The sequence below is a fragment of the Columba livia genome, chromosome 2, assembly GCF_036013475.1.
Source record: "Columba livia isolate bColLiv1 breed racing homer chromosome 2, bColLiv1.pat.W.v2, whole genome shotgun sequence".
NCBI classification, from domain to species: Eukaryota; Metazoa; Chordata; class Aves; order Columbiformes; family Columbidae; genus Columba; species Columba livia.
In genome coordinates, this window is record NC_088603.1 from 29732085 (window position 1) to 29754287 (window position 22203).

At 35.9% G+C, this 22203-nt stretch overlaps 1 protein-coding gene across 4 annotated transcripts in view; it reads right to left on the reverse strand.

The window, feature by feature from the left end:
- Positions 1-22203, reverse strand: part of THSD7A (thrombospondin type 1 domain containing 7A) — a 282459-nt gene that overhangs the window by 199752 nt on the left and 60504 nt on the right. For all 4 annotated transcript variants that reach the window (XM_065051176.1, XM_065051177.1, XM_065051174.1 and 1 more), the window contains one exon: positions 1760-2280. In XM_065051176.1, the coding sequence (XP_064907248.1) occupies positions 1760-1919 (160 nt within the window). In that variant the 5' untranslated portion in view covers positions 1920-2280. The remainder of the gene's footprint in view (positions 1-1759; positions 2281-22203) is intronic.

The following is a 22203-nucleotide window of genomic DNA, read 5'->3' on the forward strand; positions in this document are numbered from 1 at the left end:
TGTTCTAAACAAAAGGTCCCTAAGAGTGGTCTTTGCCACAAAGGGAGAAAAGAGGGAGAAAACAAAAGCCACCCAGTTTCCTTCTATCTGGTTTAACTGACTGACTTCAGAGCACGTGTACTATATGCAAAGTAAGTGGCAGTAAGTCCACAACAAATGACAGCGCATGTTCCTAAATATTAGTTAACTACCACTGTTGTTATTCTCAACCTATGTTACTATTTCAACATTTTTAAATACAGTCTGTTAAACAGAGACATAACAAAATGCTTGAAAGTTTATTCTACTGATGCTCAGCAACTTAGAGTAAATATAAAATGCTTTATGAAAATGCTACATTTTTACTGTGCTTTTGCATAAACCTGTGCATGTATTTTATTTCTTTCAAATTGTGTGCTGAACATTTACAAAAATGTAATAGAACTATAACTATGTTTTGAATTTGTCAATGGTTTAATAGAAAAAAAAGGGGTCACTGTCATTGTGCAACCCATCTTTCAGTCAGAAGTGAAAGTTGCAAAGGATTTTTCCTTCTTCAGATTTCTCTTTCTAGCATTATTGAAAAGCTTGTCGTCTTGTTTAAATTAATTTCCTTTTAATCTTCTCCCTGAGTTGCTGGATAGATGGAGCCTCTTAAAAAATTCAGGATATCACTGTAATTGTAAATTGATCTGCTTCTGTTGCAGAAGGTTGGGACCCTCCATCGAGGAAAGAGACTCTCTTCTCAAAGTTGTTTTTCAGACAAATGATTAATTTGCACTCTTGCTTACTACTATATTATCCTTTAATAGAAGAGAATTTTTTAAACTAATCTACTACTTTTGGATTGTTTTATTTCTTGCAATGTACAGGAAAGAAAGCCAACTGCTGAAGCAAATGTGAAACATTTACTGGCTTGAAATCTTTAAATTTCCTAAAGAAGACTTTGATTTTACTGACATAGGCACTAAAACTACATTAGACAACCAAAATGCACGTATTTATCACTGCTAAAGCTCTGAATTGATGTCATGTATTAATAGATACTGGAAAATTCCCCGCTGATTTTTAACACAAAGTTAAGATTGTAACAGTGTTTTGACTATGCAATCTTCAAAACAGACACGTAACTCATTAGTCTCAAAGTAGAGAAAATTATCTATCTAGTTCAGTGCTGAAGCCACATAGCCTATTGCCTTTGGCTCTTTGGTTATGAGATCTGGCATCACTTGGATTATTTCACCTAATCCATCATTAGCTTTCACGTGTCCTATATACCATGTAACAAACCTACATTTAACAAACCCAACTCCTCATCAATTACCATGCTGAATATATTACATGTCAGCACAGAGCACAAAGATTAGACATGCTGAATTACATCTTTCTTTGTGAAATACCAATATTTTTAGAGCACTGTTAACATTGCTGAGCCAAACTGTAACACATGTTCCTTCCCATTGTGGACAGGCACTAATGTCCTGACCTTTGCTATTTACATACAACACACAGCTTCTAAACAAAATGAAAAGCCTCAGAAGACACAGAAAATACATAAGAGATCCCAGTAACAGTACCACATTTGTCTTTTTTTTAATTACCATATTTGCTTGGCTAGTGGAATCCTGGAAGTTGACCTATTTTTTTCCTATAATCCTGCAAGTAAACATTAGTAATTTATATTTAACTTTCTTCACATACACAAAGCACACCAAAAGGTTATTACTTACAACAAAAAATAAATACACTGTTCTTGCTCTAACATAGCGTCCTTACTTACCGGTCTTCCACAAATACACCGATGAAGTTTGGAATTCACTCTGTGCAAGAGCGTCCCGGATTCCCAGCAGCAGAAGCACTAGAACTCCCACGCACTGGGCTGACACGGCAGAAACCCCTGGACCACGGCAGAAAGCAGCGCTCCCCTCGCTCAACCCCATGCCTCCAGCAACCTGCTGCCGCCTCCAAAACCCGCAGCAAGACCTCGAAACCTTCTTCAAACAATATTTCCTTCTTCAGAATTTCTTCATCGGGAGAAGGGGACTGGAAACCTCTCTCCCACTATTGTGCATGGCAGTTGAAGAGGAAAAACTGTTTAACACCAGGGAACAATAGAGTCCTCGCTCGCTCTTGCTGCAGCAGCGGCTGCTGCTGCTAGTATGATTGCTGCTCCACGCTCTTCCATTCAGTGGTTAGTAGCAGTTTTCCATCAGCTAAAAGCGAGACAGCTGTCCGCAGGGGGCTCCAGCTGACTGAGCAGGTTATCTTGCTCTGGGAGGCAGCAGCAGTCATTTACACCAGCTGGAGAGAGTGAGAGACAGAGAAACAGAGATGAGGAGAAACACAAATAGCCCAGTGCTGTAATCTCGATGCAGAGAGTGACTGCAAAAGCCTGCCTTCCCAGACACGTCTCTCTCTGGAATATCCCAAATGATACATACATAGAAGAAAAGAAGAAATCATCATCAGACATGCTTCAGAAACACAAGTCACACAACCAGAACAGATATAAACAGAATCATATATATTGATTAAGAGAGCATAAGACATTTGTTCTTACAATAATACATATGCTGCATTAACCATTTTGTAAACAACAAAAAATAAGTGATTACACATGCATTAAATAGACAACTAACAAGGGAAATGGAAGAAAATGCAGAAAACAAAAACAACAGCAAAACACTAACTTGCTTTGCATATTCATCCAATCTGTTTCAGGAAATAACATATAGCTCTCTGCTGTGAGGACAGAAGAATATATGGGTATGATAATGTGTACGTATGTGTAAGCACATCACCTCTGTGGTAGATGAAGTGTGCATGTAATATATAATGCAAGATAACATCCTTTCCTAGCCAGCAAGTATGTACACATGTATACATGCATAAATGTCAACTGCGTAATTTAAAATAATTTGAAGATCAAGCTATCACTCATTTTTAAAACATACACTGAGTTTTACATATGAAAGTATTCAGGATACATTAGGCTGTCATGATGATACAAAAACGTAGAGACAAAGCTTTTTAAATAGGGATCTTTGTCTCTCCCACTCACTACCCAGTGAGCAGATAAAATAACAATCCTAAAGATCAGGTTTCGGACACCTATAAATTGGGAAACAAATGAGGAATTCTCAGGAGAACTGCTTTCATATTCAAAAAGTTTCATAAAAAATACAAACAGCTACAAAAATACACAGTAAGAACACAGGGCCCAGAGTTTGAAAATGATGGAGCTATTGTTGTTAAAGAAGAAACCTTCAGTCAACCTCTCTTGGGACGCCTGTCATTTTGCACAACCTTCCCAGACTCAGCCTTTTCACATGCATTAGATTAAAATCAGCCGTGATCAAATAATTCCCAAGTCCTTGCCTGTTTAAATATTCTGACATCAGAGCAAATTAGCAATGTTGAAGGTTGCAAATTCGTCTTTGTTTACTTTCCGCTCTGTTACGCCTCTAAGAGGGAATTAAAGGCTCAGGGAGCTCTAGCACTGTGAGGCTGTGATTAAGAGAGATAAGCAAGTGTGGATTACTGTTCCTCAGCTGTTGAAAAACAGGCAACAATCAGGAGATTATAGGTTGATAAGAGATACATAGAAAGCCATGATCTTAACAAATTTATAGCATCCTCATGCAGAATTTGTACCCTCAGCTAAAGCACTCACGGAAATACATTTTATTTACTTCTGCTACATCACGCTCTATTCATTTTAGGAATCATGGAAACCCCTTCAGTCTTTGCTTTGTTGAACTGGGCAGAATATTGTTTTAAATCAAAATCTCCTCTGTGTTTATAGAATTATAGCAATTTCACAGGAAAAATTTGGGTTAAGTTAGTCACATGAACATTATTTTACATGCTACATAGAGGGACTTGAGAATATTTGACCTACTAAAAATAATGCCAGCTTCATAATTTATGAAAAATAAGACTAAGAATTTAAAGGCTTAAAAAAGTTTTAAGATGATCAGAATATCTGTGGTAAAAGATTTATTGACTTGCATAATTAAAATGAAACATATCTAACTTATACATTCCTTTTAAAAATTCAAAGTATAATGTTGGCTTTTTAGCTTGAGCTATGCATCAGGGGAAAAATCAAGTTTATGGAATAAACAGGGAAAAAGGCACCCATTTTAGAGTTATTAAACACAGCAGATTTTACCTAGAATTTTTATGAATGTATAACAAAAGCATCTGAAACTATTTTGTACGTGACTCAGATCATCTGGAAACATCATCAGGGAACAGATCATCCATGTAGTTGGCACATCGAATCAAAGTAGTTTTTGACAGCAGAAGAAAGCAATATGAGAGGGTGAGCACACAGACACAAACACTCAAATATTTACTTACATTTATGCAACTATAGGACCACACACTTTAAAAACTTCTTTAAATAGAGATTATTAAAATAACATAATCTCATACTTTTTCTATGGTTGTACCATAAAAAGAAAATATAAAATCAAAACTTAATCAACTATGAATGAATAATTTCAATCTTTTTTCTTTTTTCTTTTTTCTTTTTTCTTTTTTCTTTTTTCTTTTTTTTTTGTAAGAAGCTATGATGCATTTAAAACTGCTCAGAAATATGTCACAGAGACAGAATGGAGGGAATATTTATTAAGCAAATGTATTTATTTTTATACATATATATTATATAGCTGGTTTGGTAAACACTAGATCACTTCTGCAGTGCATACACACATTTTCTATTAATCAGGGTAGGGAAAGTCCTGTGAAACTGTGACCCAAGGAGTAGGCTGATGCCTGCAGACAGAGACACCCACACCAACCTAACTGCACCAGTTGGACTTTGGACACAAGAGGCAACATATCCTGATTACAAGTTTCAGCTGCTGCCAGCACGCCTTACTGGGAGACCTGCCCCAGTGTATCCAATATGCTCTTAACCTCTTTCTATTTGCTGCAGTGAACACAGGACGTCCATTCCACTTAACAGGGCAACCACAATTTCCAGCGCACGCTGGCAACTCACCTTCTAATACGTACCTAATGATCATAATTTATCATTTGTTTTCAGCTTAGACACTCCCAAATAAATGTTTAAGTACTTCTGAGAAGAAACCTCTAGACAAACCATAGAAATAAACTACAATCGACATTAGTGTCTGTATCACTAATAGAAGATTGACAGTGTTGTACCTTGGAGCACAAACATATAAGTCTCAGTAGACTTTTATTCAGATACAGTTATTTATTTGAGGCACAGCAGCTATGTGGAGTCTGTAAACTGCTTGCACTAGTGACAGACAAGTTAGCACCTTTTTTGTTTTCTAGCAAAAAATACTACTAACCTCAAAGACCTTTATGAAAATGAGGTAGAGTTAGCCCTGAAACATTAGAACTATTTGCCCATGCTTCCTAGCATTAAACAGAGAATCACAAACCAAACATGCACTATCTTTTACTTAGTGGAAAGAGAAATGAGAACAGATGCAAATTTCTTAGCCACTGGGTATGAAAAGCTGCCTGCCAAACAGAATCACCTTGCTAGTATTCCTCTGCTAGCAGGCAGTCCCATGCTAGCACTCTTCTCTGTTTTGAAAAGCTGTGAATAAGAGTTTCAGGATGATATTATTGTGTTGTCCTTCCACATATAGTGAAGTCAGAGTGTGCAGAGAATACAACATATATACAGCACATTTGTTTCTAGTGTCATCAATACTCAACGAAGAAGTGTGTCCAGTGTGACTTTCATCCACCTTCAATTTCACAGTTTGGTTAAGCCAGAAATTTTTCGAGAAGTTTCAATCCAGTCTTCTAGATCTACGGAAGATGTTTTACGAACTCTGTGACTTATTCACAGCTTTTCAAAACAACTCATGAAAGATTTTGTTCTCTTTATTCCTTGACATAAACTCATGTGCCAAGCCTTCTAACTCTGCATTTTGTGGTAGCCTGACTTTCCTGCATATGCATTTTACTACATATTCAAGTATATTATAAAGATTCTCTTGAGATGGAACCTACAATAATTTTATTAGATTTTTGAGAAGTTCAGGCTGGAATAAGCTGTACAGGCTCTTTTAGGCTGTGCTGCAGAACACTGAGCACTCCTCACCACACTCAGTAATGGTCTATTATTTTTATTGTATCAGTGCTAGGGAGCCTAGTCAGGGAAGGTGCAAAATATATCCTAAACATGAGCAATTTGGGGGGAAAAAAAATGTTGCAATATACTTCATTCCTCAAAATCTGGCAGTTCTATTCCGTAACTCCAAAATCAAATATGCTGTGCAAAACTTGCAGGTGAAGTGTTAGTTTTTAGGTATACTAAACACATGACCTCTAGGTGGCACACTCGACCATGTCATAATATGCTATTTATGGATTAGCGAGACCTCGATTTTCTCTTTTCAAGGAGTGATACTATGTCACATCCTCTTTTCAAACTTTTAATCTAAAACAAACAAACAAACAAACAAGCATCACCTTTCTGCCTCTTTCATAGAAATAGTACAATTATTTTTGCTTTTGCCACAGTAACTGCTTTTACAAACATTAGAAGTATCATGATGCCTGTTTGTTAAATTTATATCCTTTGTTTGGATCATAGATTTGGAGGACAAATCAAGAACTTTACAAATTATGTATGTGAGCTGTGCAGAAGTAAGCAAGCATTACATGTACAAAATCACTAGAATGTGTTAATAATGTATACTTGAATTCTTCAGTGTTTCTTGATTCCTTCAAAAAACTTTGCAACAAGAAAAAGTTATTTTTGGAAAATTAATAAAGAGTCTACATGCATGAATGCATGTGCAGCAAACATCTAGTAGTCCCGACTTCACAAATGCTTTGCTTTTATTAAGCTAAGTTAGTAGTTCTTGGACAGATTTCTCTTCTTTTGAGGTTTTTTGTTTGTTTGTTAGATTATATTGGGGGAAGTGTATGGTGTAGTGTTTTGTTTTCAATCTAATTTAAATCCAGTAGTTTTCCTAGCCATTCTTTCATTGGTAAAGGGTAGGTTTTATCAGTTGTTTTTTTTTTTAAAAAAAAAAAGAGGTGTTTTATTTTAAATAAATCTGTACTGATGTATTTCAGTAGTTCTCTCAGTTTGGTTTAACACCAAACAACACTGGCTGTTGCATTTTTTGTAGATCCCTTTGATAGGTAACAATCAACATGCTCAGCATGGAACATTGTTGGAAATAAACTATTACTTGTAAGAAAGGCACATTAACATACAACCAGGAGGTATATCAAGAACTGCTTGCTGGAAGATAAAGCTAGAGGAATTCCTATGAGAAATCATTGAATTTATTGAGGAGGTCACCTAGTTTTGGATCAGGCTGCCTGGTGAAATAGTGTGTTTATGGTCTTTGTCTGTCTTCCAGAAAAAATGTCCTTTTTGACTTGATGATACAGGAAGGTTACTGGGCTTAATAGGACAATAACTTTGTAAAATGCAGTGGCCCAAGAACTGCAGGTCAGATTAAATCAGCTAATTCCACCTTCTGGCTTTAAATTCTGTGAATTAACTTCGTCCCTTCTGCACAGATTACATTGGCCTCTACGCTGGTGTTTGCTGAGACAGAGTTACTCTTCCTCATAGTAGCTAGTATCGGCCTGTGGTTTGGATTTGTGCTAAAAACGGTGTTGATAACACAGGGATGTTCTGGTTACTGCTGAGCAGTGCTTACACAGAGTAAAGGCTCGGCATGATGGAGCCCAGCTCTCCTGGAGAGGGCTGAACACCTGTCTGCCCATGGGAAGTAGTCAATTCATCCCTTATTTTGCTTTGCTTGCATGTGTGGCTTTTGCTTTACCTATTAAACTGTCTTTATCTCAACTACAAGTTTTCTTTCTTTTACCCTTCTGATTCTCCTCCTCATCCCACAAGGGCATAGTGAGCAAGCAGCTGTATGGGGCCCACTTGCCAGCCACGGTTTAACTACAACAGCTTGTAAGCCGATTGCATGAACTAGAACCTTTCCAAAGATCAGAATTAGCTGCAAAAGTCTCCATGAGAGTTCCCTATCAGGAGGCATCACCTCTTGAAACTGAAGTTCTCAAACTTTCCTCATAATTTCAGAAATCTGTTTAGTAGCCTCTGGTAGAACTTGCTGCATATCAGGAAAATACAGTATGCACTTTTCACTGGAAAGCCAATAGCATTGATACACCAGCTTGCTCCAAGAAATTTTGAACATATTGAAGTACTCAGAAGCACATGGAGTAAGTCCTTGCATCTGAAATTTCTCTTGCAGAGACTATACATACAGCATAATTCTAATCACGCACAAAATTCACAAGTAAAATAAAAACTGCAGTTAGGATTTGTAGTGAGGTCTGCATCACTACTCTGACTCCCTCAATTACAATTTTCAGTATCTTGAAATTGACAATTTTACAGTCTAATAGTAACCTTATAGATAAAGCTAAAGACAAGACCATCCTGGTCCCAGTAATTTCAACTAAGAAGAGAGAAAATCACTGCTTTCTTGTGTTAATAACAAGGAAAAAAAAAAAAAAAAACATGCATGAGGAAAGCAGTGAGTTTTTAACTTAAAAGCTTTTGGTAACGTGTACTTTGGGAAAGAAACTCGAACTTTGTTTCTGTTGTTCTCTCTGTGTTTCTGTTGTGATCAGCGTGGTCTCCTCATTATAACCTCTCAAAAGAAGTCTGCACACAATTAGAACCTCTTCTGAAACTGTGGTACCAGTGTGCACTCACTTAGAGGGTAATGAGGGTAAAAAAACTAAGACTGCGTACATAAGTGAGACTAAAACACAAAGTCAACTTCTAAGGCCACTGGGATAGAAAAATTTGGAAAGATTAAATTATCAGAAGAGCAAAGAAAACAGACAACTCTGGATAACAAACTGAAATGGGAAAAAATACTGTAAAGGAGTAGTGATAACCAGAAATTTGTGTGGGTGTGCTATTTACTCTTCTAACAAAATTAGCATGGATCTACAGCTTGTATACCTATGTGATTAAGACTGCACAGAGAATGAAGCTTTTTTAATGCACCTTTATTTACCTCACTTTCAGAAACTTCCAATGCAGACATCTGTAATGGAGAAAGCAAATCAACAAAGGTGACCTTAATTGCCAGTAGAACCAGTTTTCCATCACCAGGGACTTTTCAAGTCAACGCTGCTCTTTCAATGTGTGCATGCACTTTTGGAATTTAGGTTTCTAAAATCAATGGGAACAGCTAGCCCCTACGCCTAACATGAACTTATGCTGAAAATAAATATGTTTATCCAGACAACACGCTCACTGGAGAAAAATAATAGTTAAAACTGATAGCTGTAAGTGCAAACAAGTAGGGTGGTTCACAGGACCTGAAAAGTAGGCAGGAAGATTTCAAAGACACAATGTAGAGGTAAATGCTGAAATCCCTGACAGGGGAAACAGAAAGATAATGGAATAAACAAAGAAAATCAGTGCCCATTATTGCCTTTGAAAATCCTCTCTAGGGAGAACATACTAATTTGTACATACCAAATCACCTTTAAACAAAAGCCACCTTCAGTCAATTTTAAACCTTCTCCTTATTAAAATCCTATTGATTGATCATTCTTCATCTAAATGCCTGACAAGCCAATTTCCATTTTCACAGAGGGAAGCGTTGGTCTTCTTTTTCAAGCCATAAATCACTCAAACATTTTGTTATCAATCGTCAAATTAGTTAAGTAATACAAATTAATAAGAAAATTAAACAAGGGTGCTTTCTTAGCGAGTTGTTTCACTGTAGCTTTTTTTGGTTTCCATAAATGGATAGGCTCTGTGGTAGTGACAAATACAATATAATTGGAAATAGCTTTTAATGATTTGTTAACTTCTGAAGAGTCCTAACTTGGCTGGCCAAAAGTGCAGCTGTGTGTTTTGTGCTGACTTCAACAGATTAATAAACAAGAGGAGTACAACTTTAGGAAACTGATTAAAGGATTTTATACCATTGTAACATAAGGTGAGGTGACATTTAAGCCACATAAAATTATCTAGGTTCAATTGTGAATTACAAACTAACCAAGCCCTAAGATAGAAACACATTATATCATTAATAATCATATTTTGCAGAATCTTGGGTTATAATTAAAGTTATAGCACAGAAGATAATATCTGAAAATAAATCCTTCACTATCTAATTTTATATAAAGGATTCACAAGGGCAAATCCTTTCATTATTTGACAGGTGGGAGGTGGAAGGGAAATCTGCTCTTACTGATCAACCTTCCTACTGAACTCTGTGCCCTTGTGGCCAAGATGGCCAACGGTATCCTGGGGTGCATTAGGAAGGTTGCGACTGGCAGGTCAAGGGAGGTTATCCTCCCCTTCTACTTTGCCCTGGTGAGGCTGCATCTGGAGTACTGCATCTGGGCTCCCCAGTTTAAGAAGGACAAGGAACTACTGGAAAGAGTCCAGTGGAGGTCTATGAAGATAATTAGGAGACTGGAGTATCTTATGAGGAAAGGCTGAGAGAGCTGGGTCTGTTCAGCCTGGAGAAGGCTGAGAGGGGATTTCATCAATGCTTTTAAATATCATAAGGGCAGGCATCAGGAGGATGTGACCAGACTCTTTAGTGGTGCCCAGCAATAGGATAAGGGGCTCTGCTGTTAGAGAACCATCCTCTGCTACACACTACTGCACCAATATTTCTGTGACAAAAAAGAAAGCAAGTAGCCAAATCTAAGCACTGAGATAGGTGACATCACAACCACATATAATTGGATTTTCTGCATACAGATCTCAATGCACTTAACACATTCTGTGTACTGCTGAAAAATGTGTAAATCATCAGCATTAGGACTAAAAGTAGAGCTTCACCAGGAGATTCAAACCAAGCTTAAGGTGATGTGACACTTTCAGGACAGAAACAGAAATTCATTAAGTTGGCACCATTGTTCTTTCTTGTGGTGACAAAAGACATTATTTACAGTTTTCTCAAATGGCTATTATAATTGCATATCTGAAAATGAGAGAAAATCTTTCCAATTAACTGTTAGTGGCGGCTCTCATGCTTCCATGATTTTTTTCCCATGAGGCTCAAAACTAACCTTGGTCTAAATAACTGACAGTTGCATCTATATGCTCTCTGCAGAATATATGACAACTTACTTTGAAATACTGCTCACTAAAGAAAGAAACGGTGTGGAGGAGATTAAGAAAACAATGTGTTTTCTCAGTGATTACACTGTTATTGAAACAGCACCGAAACTTGCAAAGCAGTTGTCTCTAGATCAGCATTGAGTTCAGTTGTTATCATCCCGCTAGATAAGTGGAGCAAAATTTCTCTGGGACAAGTAAATTTAATCGGGGGTAGGGAGTGCTAAAAAAAAATGAAGCATGACTATGAAACCAAAACAGCAGTGTTTGAATGACACTGAGTTCAAGTAAAACAACCTGAGTTCAGGTAAAGAGACAAACAATTTTTAGCAGTGCAAAACCAGGCATGTCATGCATAAAGCAGATGTATCAGTAGGATAAAAATAATTTATGACTTTTTCATCTTTATGCTTTTCAAGATACATATTGAATTTGTTACTTCTACAAACAAAATATCAATACAATTTATGTCAGCTTAAATTCTCTTAGCACCCATATACAAAACCAGATACCACACACCTGACTTAAGTTGTCTGGCTGATATATCAGCACCTAAGTTAAAGCTAATTCATCTCAGATATCCCACATAATTAAAAGAAAATGGCAATTTTTGTAATATATGGCTAAAATACTCTAACCAGTAGGCCAAACTCCATCCACTGCCAGCAGACACTTCTACGTACACTCCAACATTAATGTCTCCATCACACATATTGACTCTAGGAGGTATTTTCAATGTCTGTAAAAGTTATTCTTAATAGATTTTATATCAGCTACAAAACCAAATAATTCAGAATTTTAAATGAAGAAAGATGAAGAAAAAGAAACAAACAAAAAAATCTGCTTCCTCCCAAAGCTACTAGAAAACCATTATAAGCAATCTGCTTTGGAGACCTTGGAGGAAAACCGCATGTTAAATTACCAGATCATTTTAGTTTTTCCTTCTTCCTACAGATATACAGTGATAACAGTAACATATGTAGAAGTTTGCCCGTATCTTATTGTAGCATATGCACTTATCTAAAGGAGGATTTTAAATATTATATGATCTTAGAATATATCCTAAATACTGAAACTTGCTGGATTAGCAGGGCATGTTATGCCTCACTTAGGCTCAGTAGGGTATGATTCAATAAACTGATCCCCTGTAAAGTTACAAGGTTACCATAGCAAAGTATTACATGGATAGGATTCAGAAAAGAACTCCATTATATCAAACACTTCGAGCAAGCATATGCCTACACCAAATCTCCTTTCTCTGTCAATAACTGGTTGACTGGCAGCCAACAAAACGCTTGATTGCCAACCTTGTGAATCAGAATTTTTTAACGTAAAATTTAAGTCTATTGAGTTATTTGACTACAATGATCTCTAATAAAAATTATTTTTGAGTTGGTTATAGGTGGTGTGGCAAGGTTTCTTCTAAATCCCCAAGATTTAATTTTCATTTCTGAAGGGATGTGTGAACTGCACTGAGGGTCCCCAGCCTCTGTTAGAGTCAACACTTCTGACTTGAGGTCCTAAGTTTTCTAGACGCATACATAGTTTTGACAAAGAGAAGAACAACATATCATGGATCTTTTGAGGAAAGGAGAAAATCAATAAGCCTGTCTCTCTTATATGTATGCAAAAATAAAATTGTTAGTGTCTTTGGCCAGGACAGAACTTATTTACAAATGTTCAAGTTCACCTATTTCAAGAGTTAGGAAAGGAAACCAACTGTTACACAGAAGATTTTTTGTAGTGTTCTCTTTGTAAGCAATTCTACAAAAGAAAAAGAATTAAAATATGAATAGGGAATGGCATTTTCATTGCACTTCCATCTTCAGAACACAATTCAGAAACCCAGTCTCATTTATTTCCCCATTTGAAAAAAAGTGCAAGAATTTTGTTTCTCTTCTGTGTTTCATATTTTCTTTCACATTCTCATCCTTTTGTTTACTTGAAATTTCAAGTACTGATCTTCAGATGATATCATAATGAAGCAATCTCAAATGAGTTTCTTTGGCTTTGCAAAATGGAATACAGAAGATTGTATTCATTTGATTTCAGAATGGACCATTAGCCACTGTATTCCTAAACCATTGAAATAAAGAATATGGAATCAAACAATAAACAAACCTAGTGCATACCTCTAAGCGGAAAGTAATTAAAACAGATAGTAAACATTTGCTTTATTGTTTGTTTTTCCCCATAAATTATTATTTTTGCAACAGTTCTCTAAATGGCTTTCACTTTAACTGCATTGCAAAAATGAGATCATATTCATTCTATGCTCTTCATTAACTCAACTGATGGTATTTTAATTCCTACAACATACAAAGTCTGATGTTTGTTTTGCAATTTGACATAGCCAGTGTGTGTTGAGGATAATTAGCTTCACTATGACAGAACAAACGATTTATTTGCAAAGCACACACACTGCTTTTTAACAAAGATTATCAATACACTTTCAAGGTATTACTTCTCTTACAGAAAAGCAACTACTTCATTTTTAATTAACTTTTCTGTACCCTGATTTCCCCAATAAACTAATAATCCATATTCTATATAATAGTAAATGCTTTCAACATGTCTAGAAGAAGATGAGAAAGGACACTTAGCACAAGTGTTACATCTGCTATACTGAAACACTTCAGCATTATTATAAACAATAAGTGCAGTTTAAAAGACTAAGAGTTAACCAGAAAGGCAACAGCACTACAAATTATCAAATTATGTTTATTTTTTTTGCCCAAGATTTCCCATAAAAAGCTAAACACCACACCTATAGTTTAGCGTTAATTCAGTATCATATAAATGAAGCTGAACAATTACATTCTCACACAAAATTATTCTACTCTTCTATTTTCAGAAATAAAACATAGTATCCATGACATGACCTCTGGAAACACACACTTATGTTAATATGTTATGAACATCGATACAGGCCACGGATCAACAAGTGACAGAACAACACCAGAAAAGTCTGTAAATGTGCACCTTGACAGCATGGTGGGCTGATCTGATTGGCAGTCTGTGGCTGTCTGGCTAATTCCTGCCCACGCATGCACCAATAAAGATGGTGGGAGAACACAGGTCACACAGAGGGTCACGTCCACGCAGCAGCAGAGTGCCCAAGGTGGAAACAGTGTGCCCTGTCAGCAAGCCATTGCCCACAGTCTGACACTGGGGCTGGTCGTAGGGAGTGCTGCTGTGCCGTATCGCCCCAGCTCAGCTGTGCCAAACCACTGCAGTACTAATTGGAGTGAGTCTCAGTTGACTTTCTAGATAAGATTCAGTTAACTTTTGAGATGTGTATGTGTGTGTTTGCATGTGCAAGAAGCTTTCCCTGACACAGTCCATCCTTCCTTGCTTGGTCCACTAATAAATTGAGAATGAGAGCACTACATTGTATAGTATTCAACTCCTCCTCTCCCCATCACAATGTAGTTAGAATTTTCTCCCAAAACGCTAGCATTTTAGGTTCTCCATACTAAAAATAACTTTTAGACCTTACAGTATTCTCTAAAAGTGTAGAGCAAGAAAACTAATCCTACAGTAAAAGAACAACCACTGGAATATATCTCTTATTCTTTAATACCACCTCCCCCTAAAGAGAGAAGTAGAATCATTAATCTCTTACTGTGGCAACAGAAAAGAGTAGACTAAATGAGCTAGACACAGTCATCAGACTTTAGGTCAATCACACTTCATTTAATATCACTCAGATGGAAGATGACAGTTACTGTGATCTTCAAAAAACCATTCAATATTAATATTGCATCTAGAAATACTAACTACAAAGAGTTTTGTTTTCTGACTGATACACAACAGCATCATTGTGGCATACAGCAGCAGTCCTAGCTTATTTTCATAAAATTTCAAATTACTTTGGTAAGAACAAGAGAAACGAACTCCAATGTGTAAATCAGAACTATACATAGAACTTAAGAGATCCTTCAAATCTTCTAGGTAAACGAACAGAAACACTAGCCTGAGTTAAAGCCAGTAGGTAAACTGGTAATTATATCCTAATGGTCAGTTTTAACCATCCCTACATAAAACTACCAAACCAAATTTTACTTTTCTATAAGACTCTATCTACAGATATCAGATGACACAGGGAAAAAAAAAAAAAAAAAAAAAGGACACCAAAAAAACGCCAACCATCCCCAAACAAAAACACCATACATAATAATATAATATTGTAATAACTGCAATGATTTACAAAAGACTACAGCTCAAACACCCTGAGTCCACCCTCCGCAGCATCATCTCACAACGTTGAGCAGGAACCTAACCCTCAGCACCTTGGACAGGGTCTTCTCAAGCTCCATTGACGTCAAAGCCTTTCTGGCTTCTATTTGTTGAGCAAACATAGCACAAGGAGCTTCTTCACAGCATGCTCCTTATTTTCCATGAAAATCTTCCACTAATACACGCATAACTAGTAAAACACAGATAAACTGGCATAAGCCCGAGGTCATCCATTCCTTATTTAGTCACATCCAGAAACTGTTATAGCCTAAGACTGTGCTACACCTTTTTTTTTTTTTTTTTTTTTTACATATATCAAAGTATCTGTATGGAAAGACACTGTAAAATACCCCCTAGAACTTCTGAAATCTATTTTACAGGAATTAAAACAGTATCTTTGAACTGTATCCCTGTTGTCCTCAGAAGTTAAACTATTTCATTTGCCGTTTGTCCTTATTACATTAGAAGAAGTCATTGTAGCAAATGAACACAAAATAAATTGAGCACATGGATGAAATGAACTAAAATCGTACTTGAAAAAATCTGTTCAGAATATAATGGTTTTAATTGGAAAAAAAATAAACTATACACTTCCATCAAGAAGAATGTAATAAAATATTATCAAAGTTAAAAGAAAGAAGTTTATAGAAAGGGAGAAGGGAAATCTAAATTGGTACAGTATCTGCAAGTTTACCTTTAAAAAAAATGTAAACTAAAAAACAAAACAAAACAAAACAAACAAAGAAACAAAAAAACCACAAAAAATAAACAAAACAAAACCCCACAACACTGTTTTCAGGGTCTTCCCCCGACCCCCTTTGGATGACAATTTTTTTCACATTTGTCATAAAGAAATTGCACATACTTCTAAGATGTTCCATTAGGAAAAAAAAAAAAAAAAAGGGAAAAATTAATGCTATTTTAACACTATGAACCAATTGTGATTTTATTGAGCCAGATGAAACTGTTTTTCTTCAACTCAGTGCAAACAGAATTAAATTTAAGCTTCCAATTATCATGTAGATTATACTCAGATGAGGCAGAGGAGAATTTTTGCTGATGTTCCCTACACAAAATCAATATAAAATAAGAAGAAAAATATTTATTTTACAGATGCTCTTAAAAATAGGCTTAAAAATTACAATTTGGATCCACCTGCAGGCCATTTCAGAAAGACTGCAGCTGAGGGGATGCGACAGCAGGGAAACTCATTCAAGCTGATCCAATTTAGATATGCAAATGTTATCTTGTGTGTTTGAAAAGAACATTATGGCACAGCATAATTTGCACCTTGAGTTCCAAAGAATAATATTTCTAATCTAATGAAAACATGCCTCCATTGTTCACTTTCCCACTCTCCAGGTTTGGTCCAATCTACTGCTCTCCTACCCATTTAAAATCATGGTTTTTTCCATATTTGTACCAATTAAGTAACGCTTAAAAAAAAAAAAAAAACATAGTAGGGAATTTATTTTTGTAGTTACCTAAAAAGGCAATATTACAAGTGGCTGACTGATGTGTGACAAACCCTGTAATAGTAACAAGAATAATAAAAGTCTCACTCAGGATGAAATGCTAAATGAAACAACTGAAGTTTAAGAGCGCATTTAACATAGGGTACTGTTAGCTTATTTTTGTTTGTCTTCATTGTTCCAAATAGTGATACCTGCTTAATGACAAACTTTTGTAAAAATTCACATTTTTTTGTCAAAGTGAGTGTAACAACACCAAGGAATTGTTTGGTCCACACAATTTATACTTGAAATATGATCTATTATTATTTCTTCTGATTCAGTGATACTATTGATAGAGAAAAAGACAACATGTCTTAGAATTCATTAACACGTATGTTGCCTGAAAAAGAACAAGTATAATAGAACTAGCATTAGTGCTGATTACTGTCTAGCTCAATAGACAGTAACAATAGGCTCCATGCTTCAGAGCAAATTTTCTTCTGAAAGCTGCAGAAGAGGCCCTTATCATCTTACTTCTAAACATGCATAAAACTATAACAATAACCAACAAGAGATTTCAGCAAATATGGCTGGGATAATGTTTGAAAGGAGATTCACAAAAAACACTGCCTTTTCTACAGAGTTGGAGAGCAGTCATTGTATTGCTCTTTCTTTTAAAAAGCCGAGCACTACATTAAAGCTCCCAAATATGCAGAATATTATCAGATGTGGAATGAGAAATGACGTATCTGTTATTGTCAGTTACAGTCAGAAAGCAAATCCATTTTGGAAGAACTATGTCAAATACTAATATACACATAAATTCATACTGGAGCAAACTTAAATATGTGAAGTACAGTACCAGAATTATAACTTGTACCTAAAAACACTTATCAATATTCTTATTATCATGCAATTCTATAATTTTAAATCCATAAAGAAACATATTTAAATAACTCATAAAAATTGAAGTGTGAATTAAAATTCTGAAGTCACTTCATAAAACTCACATTCCAGAAGCGCCTTTAACTTTAAAGTGGCAGAATGAAGTCGGAGGTAAATTCAACCTCTTTGTTGAACCCCTCCCACTTCAAACAGGCTCTCCAAGGGTTAGTTTTAATATTCAGCTCAGCCTCTGAATCTTTACCCATGAAGATAACCAAATAATGAGCTCTATTCTATTAGATCCTCAGGATCTCACTTGTTCTACAGGCCCAAGACTTATCTGTCTCTCGCTTATATCCACTCTAGCCACAGTTGTAATAAAATAAGCAACACTAGATATTACTGAAGATTACATTTACAAGTCCTTTGCCTATTAACCATACCTAACTGATAGTCCATTAACAAAGGTTAAAAAAAAAAAAAAAAAAAAAAAAAAAAAGAAAGGTTTCAAAAGGAAATTACTTCCAGACCCTCAATACATGTAGTTCTTCTGACTAGGAGTTTATTAAAAACATAGCTCTCCAACAAGTACAAAGTAGGAGAGATGGGTAGCCACAGAAATCTGGAAGTGCAAATTTCTAGGAGTATGTCTGCCAACTTTATCCTGCCTCTCATCTATTTAGCAAAGATCAAAGCTCTTTTGTAATTTCTAAATTTCACATCTTTACTGTGACATCATCATAACTAAAGGCCTCGTAAACAAAATTCAGTTAAAAGAAGGACCAGCAAGTAAGTGGTTAATCTGCTAAAAATTGAGGACTCCTCCTAAACTCTTCATCCAAAACAATTACTGGAATAGCCCCAGTGCTGATGTTAGTGGGAGTTGGCACAGGCTCTGAATCAGGAAATCAGTACAGGAAAAGTACAAGGTCTACATTTTAACTATCCAAAACAGAAGAGCCACAAAAATGTTTGCAACAGAAAGTTTTAACCAGTTTGTTAAACAGTGCAACAGGAAGACACTCAGCCCAGTTCTGAGGGTGCTGAGATACCTGGGCTTGTACTGAGATGAATGAGCTGAAGAGGCCCTGTAAATGTGATGATGCATGCAGCAATCCTGCGACTCGCCATCAGATAACCACTGAACACGCACTGTGTTGAAGAGAAGCTCAACCTTATATTTAACTCTAGAGGAGATACTGCTTTATCATAAAATTTTATATCAATGATAGCTTCATAAAATATCATTTTATATTGTGCTTGATTCTAATGGTTGCCCTAGCCTTAGTAGAAATCTAATAAACATTTCAGGAAAACTGAGAAAATTAAAATATTTGAAAATTCATAAAGCTAGACAGAAATTTTCATACTTTGAAATTGCATAGAGAAGCAAAGTTGTAAGAGCACTCCATTCATTTGGAACTGAAGAATACACTTGACCTCCCTTGAGTTAAGAGCACTTAGCCACATGGTTGAAATGAGAACTATGCTCATCTTGTGCTGGCATGCTTCAACTGCTATCTTTCTCATCTCTGCCCATTAGATTGCTATCCACTGGGATTTCTCTGGCTGTGCTACAGAATTTTTAACATAGGAAATCCTTTAGCTAAATTAAATCATTTCAAAAATAAAAATTTATATTTTTTTTAATGCGTGTTAAACTTGTGTAAAGGAGGGGAAGGTTTCAAGACATTTCAGTCAACATTAGGATTCAGACACTACCAAAAATAACACACTACATTCATACAGCCTCTGAGTTATATTAGGAAAACACATATCTTACTGTATGTCACAATTTGCAATTCTTCTATTTAGATATGTCCTTGATATAATTTAGTTCATACAATAAGTTAATTCTGTATGGCAATTACAGCCATCAGCATCCTGTTACAATTACCACTTTCCTTTCTTACTTTAAATATAGCCCCCATTTCCTTCTGAATACGCTTTCCAGGAAGATTAGCACATTATCCTCCTCTATATATTTGTCATGGAGTGAGGAGAGAATAAGACCCAAGTTTTCAAAACAAATCTTTTGGCAGGAAAAAAATATTCTCAACCGAATTAAAAGAAAGGTTACTTAAATTTCATTACATCAACTTATGTAAGCAACAAAACACCAAGTCACAATTAAGGGGCAGAGAGGAAACACACTCTGTAGGAAAAAAAAAAAAAAAAAAGAGTGGGGGGGATCTTTAAAACAGATTTTACAGGTCCATATACATATTAATTTGTGGGAAAATAAGGAAGAATGTACAAGCAGACAGATTTATATGGATTATAACTGTATTCTGTGTACCAACATCATACATACATAAAAAAGGAAATTCAACACCTACAAAGTATATCTAGACAAAACTTTATTCACTTGAATCGTCTTTCCTGTCATTTCAAAATTATCATTATAAGAGTGAGATCTTTCCTTGAACTTCAGGGAGAGAGGCTTCTGCCAGGTTGAAAGACCAAGCATTTTAATTAAATAATTCAAAACTCTTATTACAGTTCCTACTTCTACATTTTACCTCGTTCTTAATTCAGAATAACTGGTTACCAATTCAGAATAGCTGCTCACCCTTGCCTTTCAAATCTACCAGATTATCCAGGCATGATGGCACTTGCAGTCCAGTCAATATTTGCACTGTGTTATAGTCTGTTTTGGTGATTAACAATCCATAAAGAGATTTTAAGGCAAGCTACCGGTTTAATCTAGCAGAGCATTACATCCACTGTGCCAGACTAAGTCAGACAGTTTTAGTAGTGAGGAAATAATGCAGCCACAGCATCTGAGCTAAGGCAGCGCATTTTTAACAACCCAAGGGACTTACAGCTTCATTTACTCCGTCTGTGGTACACTATGGGGGAAAGATACAAGGCTTACTACATATTTCCCTACAAAATACGTTGTCAAACAGCTATTTTCAGTACACAAAAGTAAGTATAATGTTTGGAATGTGTATAAAACATCTGGAATGCAATTATTTTCAGCACAAACAAAAAATATTTTTGCATTTTGACAGGAAGTACTTTTATGAGTAGCATTCAATCAGTCCATGTAACTTCTGCAACCAATAGGGCTGACTGTACATTTTTCCAATAGCAGAGCCCCTTTATAAATAAGCAGAACAGTTCTGGCCATAGTGAGTTAAGTCCTCTAAGGTCATTCAGACCAATGTGCAGGCTGTGTGACTCTAGGACTGCTCTGGCTTCAACGTTCTGCTTCCCATTTGTTATTACACTAAGACAGGGTTGAATACATAGTGTGGTTGCACATGGCTTTACAAAGCAGGACTTTATAACACATATACTGTTACAGTACTCTCCAGCTAAAGACAGCTTTTTACTTTACCTATGCCATTGGGGCATGTGAAGGGTCATATTATCTTGGCAACAATCCAACCCATCTTGCCCTAATTTTCAAAATCCTACAAAAACAAAATAGTGCACAAAACCATGCATATAATTAAATTCATAGGTATTCACCTAACACTTCCAAATAAGTGGAGTCATTTCTACATATAAGTCTGGGCAAACCTGAACTACTGGAGTAATAAACAATAGAATTTGATATGCACATTACTTTTCCTAATGTAAAGCAAAGCAGCACACATTTAGTGTAACATAACTAGAGAAATGCATAAAACACATTTTGCAACTTTTACAATAAGCTTGAAGCTCAGGCTGTTCTCTCAACATTAGGAAACATTATGAAGGTGAAATATTTTCATGACAAATTTCACAGATGCTTGACATTGTCTGCAGCAGGAAGCCAAAATGCCCTTTTCAATGAAGTCACAGTAAACATCAGAATTTGACATATTTCCTCCAAATTGATGTGAACATGGTGTGCTTAAGTAGATTGCTTAGATATGGGCTTTTGTACTCAGCAAGCTCAAGTAAATATGAACACATGTAATCCACAGAAGAAAAGCTGCATTGTACTATACTGAACTGATTTGCCATCATATCTCAACTTCGCTGAACAACTCATAAGTACCTCACAGTATTGGTTATTCTTGGCTATTTTGACCAAAGATAGATACTTTTAGCTGACCACTTCATGTTTGTCATCACAGGATTTTAAAATTTTCTGAGTTATTATATGGTACCTTGAGGATCAAAACAATGTTCAATTATTAGCTAGATTAGTCTGAATACACATCAGATATTTTCTTTCTGAAAACCAATTCTCAGAAGATTCACTTTCAGACCAACTTTCAAACCTGTAGTTCATTGGCAATAAGGAGATATAAACTATGTCTGTAAAATCAACAGCTAACTTGTCTAAACTGTCTTGTGGGAGTTCAGGTGGGTTTTTTGTTTGGTTGGTTGGGGTTTGTTTGTTTGTTTGTTTGTTTTTATAGGGAAAAAAAAAATTAAGAAGGTTGTCCAAAGCTTGACATTTTATGCATTTAATTTTCAAACACTGGAACAGGCTTCCTAGAGAGGTGGTCAGTGTCCCAGGCCTGTTGGTGTTTGAGACATTTGGATGATACCCTTAACAACATGCTTTAACTTTTGGATGGACCTGAATTGCTCAGGCAGTTGGAACAG